At 41.4% G+C, this 9,779-nt stretch overlaps 1 protein-coding gene across 2 annotated transcripts; it reads right to left on the bottom strand.

Annotated features, from left to right (window-relative positions):
- Positions 1-28: 28 nt before the first annotated feature.
- Positions 29-8,767, bottom strand: polk (polymerase (DNA directed) kappa). 2 transcript variants are annotated; one of them, XM_037098139.1, is made up of 15 exons: positions 8,626-8,767; positions 8,353-8,496; positions 7,902-8,021; positions 7,602-7,754; positions 6,963-7,094; positions 6,678-6,828; positions 6,296-6,517; positions 4,667-4,791; positions 4,281-4,447; positions 4,157-4,189; positions 3,926-4,022; positions 3,013-3,184; positions 1,805-2,857; positions 847-895; positions 29-702 (listed from the first exon to the last, which is right to left on the bottom strand). In XM_037098139.1, the coding sequence occupies exons 2-15, from the start codon at positions 8,479-8,481 to the stop codon at positions 621-623; spliced, it is 2,685 nt and encodes an 894-aa protein (XP_036954034.1). In that variant the 5' UTR covers positions 8,482-8,496; positions 8,626-8,767; the 3' UTR covers positions 29-620. The 2 variants fall into 2 exon arrangements, with proteins under 2 accessions (XP_036954034.1, XP_036954035.1); XM_037098140.1 differs by having other exon boundaries at positions 8,353-8,529; positions 8,626-8,728.
- Between the last annotated feature and the right edge of the window lie 1,012 nt (positions 8,768-9,779).

Here is a 9,779-nt window from a genome sequence, read left to right on the forward strand (position 1 = left end):
GAATGGGTGGTAGAAAATCATCAAAATGTCATCACAAGATGTGTAATTTATTTCAACTTCAACTAACATGATAGATTGATTCTCTTATCTTAAAGATTCAACATTAAACATTGAGTATTATTACTGAAAATCACAATAAATATAACTGTAAATTACTGAAAATATATGAATAACTTAATGAATTCAAAACATTAGCACATGTAATAAATATCCCTGTGATTCATTTAGCATACATTCAAATAAAAACAGGTGTCTCTTCAGTGAGTGACGGAAAAAAAGCAATGAAACCGGCACTGACAGACAACAGGGTCATAAATATTTCCATTAATTTGCCATGATTAAAACAGACAGAATTTGTCTCTGTCATCTTTCACTTCTTGCCAAGTGTATGGCTTATAAAAAAATAGAGCATATTACTGCACATATTCAACATCTTATATCATCTAATAGCAGCGTTCTTGAAGATTTCTTTTGTATGGCTTGACAATCTGGAGGACAGTTTGAGACATGAACTCCGTACTTAGACTTCAATCATCCCAGAAGAATAAAAGCAGGAGGTCAGAGATGCTTTCCGTCTCCTGTAGAAAACCCTCCCAGTTCCTCCAGATGAGAGTGGACCATCACCTGAAGAACTTGTCGATGGTGTTGCGAGGACCGAGGCCTTTAGCTTTTTTAGAGGGAGGCGAGGAGGGCGAGTCCCGTCTAAAAGTCATCAAAATCAACACAAAGAAAAACATGACATCTCATTTTGACGTAATTGTAAATTCCGAATGCAGTACGTAAACATTTGAAGAGACTATGTGTCAACCTTTAGTGCAGCAACAATCTGTTATCAAGCGGTCTCACCTTTTGCTTTTGCCTTTGATTGCTTGCCCTGGCAGGAGACGGCCTCTGTCTGTGAACAGAAATAGACACTCATGAACATGGATAAGAAAAAACACCATCATTGAGGAAAAAAAAAAGTGACATCCACTGAGAAGGAACACAATTGCAGCACCTCCTCGGGGTTATAAAGAGTGCAATTTCTGAGGCAGGCTTGTTTAAGAGGATACCAGGGTGCAGTTCATTGTAAGAAATAAATACGTGAGAAAGTGATTTAGCCATTTCCGAGACCAAAGCGAAGGAAGCCCCATGGGCTGAAATGAGATGTCTTTTCTCTGTAGGAATCGATACAAACTTCTCACACAATGTGACTGTCAGTAAATAACAAGGTCACAGGCCACCGACATCCTCCCAAATGGACATTCCGTTTGTTAACTCCAAAGATGTCATACGGACACACTTTATAGACATTACTAACAGCATGGTATCTGACATCAGCAGAGACAGATATATTCTCAGACTATAGATCCATGAAGGAAACTCTGACCCGGTGACCCGAGTACACAAGGGACTAAATGAGTAATGTAAAGCTGGTTAAGTCTATATTATCATATATATGATGAAACAACTCAATTATCTACAGAAACTGCAGCTCAGGACCACAGCAGACAGCTATTATTTTATTTAAAAAACCCTTCACTATACAATATACTAAAAGACCATATCCACCAAACCATTCCAGTCAGTCTGTTCACCCTGCTACCATCTGGTGAAGATGCAGAAGGATCTGCTGCTGCACCACTGGACTGTGGTGTAGCTTCTTTCTTTAGCTCATCCTCAACACTCCACCATGAAAAAATTAACTAAAAATGTGTCTTTTCAAATTTTATGATAAAACCCAGAGAAGTGCACAGAATGGGGTTCCTGTGAGATGAGGAAGTGCTGGAAGTGTTGCGCGGCCACACTGGATACACATCCTTACCTAAGGCCTTGAAATTTGGAACTGCGGGTGGATTTATGGGACATGAAGCCTGTCCGCCCAGCTCATGTAGGACCTCCTGGTTCAGGCAGAGGTCAACGTGGCGGTTGAAGATAACGAGGTCATCGTTGTCCTGGGTCACTTGACATATTGGGCAGATGAGGACGGGGCCTTTATCATTACATGACTGAGGCCGTTGCGAGGTCACAGTTACGTTGTCACAGTCGATCGACAGATCCATTTGCATAGACCTGTTTTTCAAGCTGCATTGGTCTTCTTGAGGTTCAGCTCTGCTTGAATCCATCTTTTCACTGTTCTTTGCCCCTTCCTCTTCGACCTCACTCTCCCCCCTCCGTCTGCCCGCCACCTCACATTCTGTATGGTTGTTCTCTAGGTCCAAATCTGACTCAGAATCTGATTGACTGACTGCGATTTGGTTTGGTTTTCTAGAGGCGTCACTGAGACACTGGTCTATGTGTTTGTTGAAGACGGTTAAATCAGTCGTCTCCACCAGCCTGAAACACACTGGACAGGTGAAGCTCTCTGACACCGTGCTACCAAAGCCTGATGTGGATGCATGGGCCTCTACGGGAGCAACAAAGTCATTTTCTGAGGCATCTGAGGCTGTACAAATACTCTCATGCACTTCTGTCGATGCATCTAGACCTTTTTGCGTGCATGTCGGAGTAACCACAGAGGTGTTCTCCCCATGTTTTTCCTCTTGCGTGCTCGCATTCGCTACCTGGAGTTGCATTCTTTTGGCATGGGCCCTTTGGAAGAAAGACTGTTGGGGTTCTCCACCAGTCTTGCTCCCCTCCAAGCCCCTCTGCTTTCTCCAGCTGGTAACCTCCTCTCTTTGACATGTCTGCGCCAGGGGAAGAGAAGCAAGGGTCAAGGTCTGCAGGGAATGATTGGAGAGATGCTCTTTCTCCAGCTTTTGATGCATTCCTTGTGAAGCGCGGCTCAAGTCCGTCTTGTCTGGCTGAAGAAAGCCAACGATGCTCTTCTGCAGGGGCTTTTTATCATCCGAACTCACAAAGGCTGAGATTCTAACACCTACGAGCACAAAAACAAATCATTTGGAGAGAAAGCCTCAAAATAAATGACAACTGTGTTATTATTTCCACATGTAGTATATCACAGATCATTTAGATTTATTTCAAGTTAGTTAAATCAATTGATATGCAAGTTAAATTGCTAGATCTAATTACCCATGAGCCTCAGTCTGAGTGGCAGGGGGCTTTCATTGTCTCGTTCTGTTTTCAGGAGGTCCTTAGCAACAGCGAAGATCTCGTCCACTGTAGCAACAGCATACGGCAGCGTCAACGCCCTGGTTTTCACCTCAAACTTCACATTCTTAAGCTTCAGTGTCACGGTTTTACCCTTCAAAAGGAAAACAAAATATTTAAAATAGTTATGATCATGCCTATCCACTGTCTAACAACCTCCAAATTAAAAGCACAATCAATGACACTGAATGGACGGGCCACAAATAGGAGAAAGGAGGGAATCTGTTTAATCTGTCATATCAGTGATTGATTTGTCAGAGTGCATCTTGTGAGAAACACGGCACAAAGCGCTTTCACAGTAATGTGATCATCTCCCAGGGAGACATTTCCAAGGCTGATAGTAGCCCCTGCTGTCTCCTTAATGGCCCTCCATTTCCTACAGCTATCAAGGCCACATCGGGACTCAGGCAGGGGGGTGATGGTCGTGCCAAGCCACCCAGTCTTTTCTCTATCGATTTGCAAACGAATGAACAGGTTGAGGTAATTGTAAGAGATTTGATTTGGAGTCGGGGTGATTCTAGGAAGGCCACGAATAAGATTTCTTTTTGTTTTTAAGTCAGTATAACCATTTTTTTGCCCGTTTCTGTTCAAATAATCCCAGTACTTGCTTTATTTCTTTTCACTTTGCTCATTCTGGGACACAGAGTGTGCTAAGGCAACACTGATCACAGCAATGTCCCTGCCGTTATAAAATGAGAATATACAGCATAATCTAATGCATGCTTGATGTAAACAGGACAGGCAGCCAAAGCTGTTTTGAAGACAACCTGCTCTATGATATGCACGGAGGTGCACGTTCATGTTGAAAATAAATAAAGCAACCGTTTTTCAATACCTTTAGACCTTCTTTCTTCAGGTCTTCTGCCAAGTCTTCACAGAGCTCCCTGCATAAAGACAACTGCTCCTCCGTTTTACTCATTTCTCTAAATGTCCTGTAAAGATTAAGTTTCAGAAAAGAGGGGGACAAAGAGATGAGGCAGAGTGAAGAGGATAGACACTACAAAAAAAAAATATTCAGCTTTAATTCAGCTTTGTCCTTGTGTTTGTATGACTCATTAAACCCTACCTTTCAGTGCTCATGCTTTTTCTTTCTTCATGTCTGTAAAAAAAAAAAAAAGGAAAGCACAGTATTACCACCTCCCTCTGAATAATCTGGTGCGTTGAGTTTTATAAGACGAACAGTTAAGTACCTTGGAATATGTGTAGAGCCCAGACCCAGAGAAACCTGCATGAAATGATGCCAGGCTGTCTCGGAGAACAACAACGACAGCAACGCCATCTGCTGGCTCAGATGAGAGCAGCTGCTGATGCCCAGAGCGTTCAGCATCTTCTCACTCACCTTCCCGATGCCAGAAATCTGGAAGGATACACACACTTTTCAAATATTGGTACAGATTTTCTTTCAGCCATCATTTCCCCCTCCCCCCATCTGCAACACATCATTAGTCACTTTACACCACATTTGACATCCTTTAATAACACAAAAACTTATGATTACATTCTCACATCTCTCCATAATTATTCACCAACTACACCAAGAGGCTCTGTTTATGTTTTAGATTAATGTGTACTTTACTTTGCGAACTGGGAGATTCTGGACGAAGTCCATGACTGCCTCTTTAGTGGGGGGGAGTCTGTACTGGCCATTGGGCTTGTTCTTGTCACTGCACACCTTGGCAAGCATCATGTTTGGAGCAATTCCTAGGAGAGTGAATAGTGTAATTGAGTCATGACTTTGTAAACAAATGACTGCTACATCACATAATATTGATTCTAATTCTAATTCTGAGTCTCTGAGAAAAGACTTTTATGATTATTGCTGAGCAGTTTTGTTATTGTAAAAAAAAAAATAATAATCATAATAACAGTGGAGTGCCTGCCAGCTCTAAGTTTTGCTTTTGCTTAGAAAGTAGGGAGGAGGGAGAGGAAGGAGAAAAAAACTCTGGTATGATGCCAAAACCTCTTGTAGCATTGATACATTTTAGATTTTACTGCTGGGCCTCTAACTTCAGAGCAATTCAGCTCTGGTTTCATCTGGAAGGCTCCAACTGTCCATCCACAGATAATAAAGGAGTCCTGTTCTTCTAGACCAGCCTCCCTATCTGCGCTTGTTGATGGTCCCTTGAACCTCTCTGTCACTCCCTCTTTGAAAAATGTAATAGTTAATCAATGCAAAATATATGGAAACAATTCAGGCAATATTTTGTCTTCCAGATCCCATCTCTCCTTGCTCTAGTAGTGGCAAATCCATTAACCACCCTTTTTTTTTGATAGATGGAACATTTCCTTCCTGGCATGCTTAAAAAAGGGAAGATTTATATGCTGATTAACATATTCTCATCTTTCCAAAAACTCTCAGAAAATTTTATCTTCCCATTCGTCACTTTTAGGTACCAAAAGGCGCACACTTTTGTTAGAAATGCTTGCTGTAGTGTGCCTAATTTACCAGCAGCTGCAAGGGTCCAGTGCTTTTTAACCACACTCCCCCGAAGCGTGGGCTTAATCTCTCTTTTATAAAGTCTCCTCGACTGACTAAATCCAACCTCTACACACGTTTAAAATGCCTTGGAAGGATGATTTACATACTTAAGTTGAAGAGGATGTATGGGGTGAGTGTTTGCAGCAGGTTAATTACTGTTCCATCTCTGCAAGGCACAGGCTGCTACAATGTAAATATTCACTGCCGTAACGTAAGTGAAGTCAAACTACCACAAACGTATGAGGATATTTAATCCTGTTGCAGTAGAGATGTTATCAGTCTCCAGCTACTTATATCCACATGTGCATGACTTCTGGATGGAAAATATTTAATAGAACCTCACAAATTATACATCTCTGTTAATTCATCTGCAATCATTTACTTAGTTGGAGTCACCCTCATGCCTGAAATATTACATCATATGAAGAACTTTATAGCTTTTGTAACTCTCTTGGCTAGATGCTGGATTCTTGCAAGTGGAATTCCCCCTGCGCCACTTGCCCATCACTCTCGGTTTAAAGAGATTCACTGTGTTCATATGGAAATAATTAGGTGTACACTGAGAAGAACATCCACTAGTTTTAAGAAGACATGGGGACCATTTAAGGCATATGCTGATACACTAACCTTATGTTATTAATTTGGATTAAATCAGCACTGTGTTGGACAGTAGAATGACACTGACAATAAGGACAGTGTTTTATCAGAACATAATTTTTCCCTCACCTGCACTGGCAGTCAGCATGGTCTTCTGCTCAATGCGGAAACGCATCTCTCTCACAGCCTCCTCAGCAGACTTCCCAAACACCTCCAACCCACCACCAGCAGCACCGAAATCCTCAGAGCCCGGCAAGCATGGAGAGGAGATCGGGCTGTCCTCAAACAGGACCGGAGAGAGGTCTTTCATCTCTGGCACTGTCTCCTTGGGAAGCTCAACCTGCTCTTCACCTTTGCATAAAAGAGATCCACACAATAATCAGATTCTAGTACGAAATCTTATATGTTTTCTGTCATGAAGACAGTACATGTGGCAAAAGGTCTGGTCATAAAAAAAGCAACACATCACACCATATTAACATTTTTACAAATCTGTATAATTAAGTCCTGCCTGTAGCAGTGCTGCTGGCTCGGAGGCGATGTGTACGTAAGGTATCTGGCCAGCTCTGCCTCTGATCCAGGTGGTCTGTGAAATCCAGATAGGCTTCATCCAGGCTCAGTGGCTGGAAGTGAGGATCATACTCTGCAAAAATCTCCCGGATCTAGCAGTCAGATATAAACTCATGAGCACCTGTTAGTTTAGCAAGAAGCCATGAAATGGCTGCGTAGAATTTGTTTTATTGTAAGCTCCTGCATGCATGTAATCTTTGTTTGCGTGTCTGCTATCACCCCGTACCTCTTTGCTTACAGCTCTGTATTTATCAAAATTGGTAGGAACAATAACTAAGTCAGGGCAGAGTTTCTTTGCAATGAACCCAGGCATGGCGGCTCGCACTCCATACTTCCTGGCATGGTAGTTAGATGTTGACTGAAAAAGAGGGGGGTGGGATATGAATCAAACATTTTTACATTAAGAACACAGTTCACTTACAAACTAATATACTTTGTTTTGCTATAAACATCATCCCCATCAACGTTTAGGAATCAGGGTTGTATGTGCATGTGAAGACTTACTGCTATACTGTAATTTGAGAAACTGTAGTATAGCTGCATTATGTTGTAAGAATCATGGTCAGGAGATTTATGATGTTGTGCTACTGAATGTAATGAAATATAAATGAAATATTTTAAACTTTGTGATTAAAAGACTTGTAGGGTCAGATAAAGTCCTCCTGTGTGATGAGTATCCTCATGCACATTTTTCTCCTTTTACCATTTCCTCCCTGGCTGGCTTGTTTCAAAGTGTTACGTGGTCGTACTGTACCCTGTCTGTCATGTATGGAATCTAATGCACATACACAACTAGCACATGCTTAATTGTCTTGTAAATTATTGTCACAGTTATGTCAATATCTCAGATAACAGTTGAACCCACCAGCATGCTCATGGATCCTACAGCCATTGGTTTGTCTTTCAGCTCAGGACAGTCTCTCATCTCCACAGCAGCGTAGAAAGCGTCCATGTCCACATGCACGATCACACGACTTACATCACGACTCCTCTCCAGCTCTGCGGCCATCCTGTCCACCTGTAGAGGGACATTTGATGGAAAACACTGAAGTGGCATTTTGAAATGTAGATTTGTCATTTAATAGCACATCATATTGATCTGCATATGCATTAGTAACCTCTGCAAAGAAAGACCTTAGTTATTTAAGTCCATTACATGTTTTACCTGAGCCTGAGCTTTCTTCAGATGTTGTTCTGTGATCTGTGACTTTTGTAGCATCATTTTCTCAATGCGCTGGTTCACCTGCTCCTCTTTCTTCAGCTCATTCTCATAAAACCTGGATCCCTGCAGGGAATTGACAAGGACAATAAAGAGTTACAGATGCTGTAGCAGAGCTATAATAAAAAGCTACAATGGCACATCCATTTCTGGGACTGTATGTCATTACACTTGGGATACAGGGCTTTCACACAAGGCTGGACCCAGCCAGTAAAAGTAGACCCTACAATCCATGTCTGTCGCACACTATACATCTTTGTCATTTCCAACACATCAGTTATCTTTGTCAAGAGTCTTCAGACACAGGAGAGAGCAAATTGCAGATGACTTGTACGAATGAATCAAAAACTATTTGTATTTCACACAGAACTAAGTCTATTTGAGTTATAGTATCTACCTTGGATGACTCCATGATGATCTTGTTGATCTTGTCCCTGTCAAGACCCTCCATACCAGCTTTGTTGTCATTGAGTGCCATCCTGGAGAGGAAGCCCTCCGCTTTAGTGGATGTGACCCCATTCTCCATCCTTAAGAATGGATGCTTGAGAGGAAAACAGTCCTTTATTTACTGGTCCTGTTCAACAACGAGCTCCAAGCTGTTAGTAGTATCACATTATCTGTGTGGCTGTTACAGTTATATCAGATAGCCGACGTTAATTAAGCAACTTACCTGTAAAGAAACCAGCACGCTGTATATCGCAGTCGTTCAACTGTCTAACGTACAAGTCCCTACATGTTTTGAACACAGTGACGACGACCGGTTTTGGCGGCACTTCCGCGTACCTGCGTCATCACCGGAAGGGGCGGGATTTGCCTTGTTTTCAATTTTACATTGAAAAATCAATTAGCAGCGCTCTGTCTTGGATGATTGAGTAGGTATGAGATCACACTGCACCATTAAGACAAGGGTTAATGGGCCACCATCCAGCCTTTTCAAATATTCCAATAAATATGTAAATAAACCAATAATTCGATCAAACTCCTATATCAACATAGTCCCTAAATACTGTTATCTTTGCGCAGCACCAAAAGTATGGACAAGGGACAAAAGCTGTAGAGGTACGTTTTTGGTTGACAGCGGCCAGTACTGAGAAACTGTGCAGCTGTCCTACAGCGACCTTATGTGGTACAAAAGAGTCACAGCAGATAAAGTAATTGGCTTCATTTGCAGCTGCAAATGAGCCGAGAGAGTTTCCTTTCGGACTTTATGGCTTGAAATAAGTGTTGTTTTTTTTTCACCGGTGGACCTCATGGACCTTAGACTGGGCGTTATCACTGTTACTTATGTCAACTGTTAGAGCTAGTAAGTAACCTTTGGCATAGTTTGAAGCAGAGGTGGAAGAAGTACTCAGAACGTGCACTTAAGTAAAAGTAGCAATGCCACAGCGTAGAAATACTCTGGTACAAGTAAAATTGCACTACTTTGGTTTGTTCACGTAAGTAAATGTACAAAAGTAGTAGCATTATAATATATCTAAAGTACCAATGGGGAAAAAAACTCCTCAAGCAGAATGGCCAGTTATAGAAATATGTATATTCTATCATCGGATTATAATTATTAGTACATAAATGTGTTCATCTATTTAATGCTAAAGCTGGTGATTTAACTTCATATAGTTTATCTTGTGGCGTTCCTCTTGTGGATCAATTTATCCTTAATATTACATCATACTTTATTTCCATTTATAATATGTATTGCTATTAAACTGAATCTTCAAACTGACTGGTGACAAAAGTTGTCAAATTTGACTATTGGAGAAAAAAGTATGTGTTTCTGAATTGTAGTGCAGAAGAAGTATTAAGTGGCAGAAATTGGACATTCAA

This window comes from Acanthopagrus latus, chromosome 5, assembly GCF_904848185.1.
Source record: "Acanthopagrus latus isolate v.2019 chromosome 5, fAcaLat1.1, whole genome shotgun sequence".
Lineage (NCBI taxonomy): Eukaryota > Metazoa > Chordata > Actinopteri > Spariformes > Sparidae > Acanthopagrus > Acanthopagrus latus.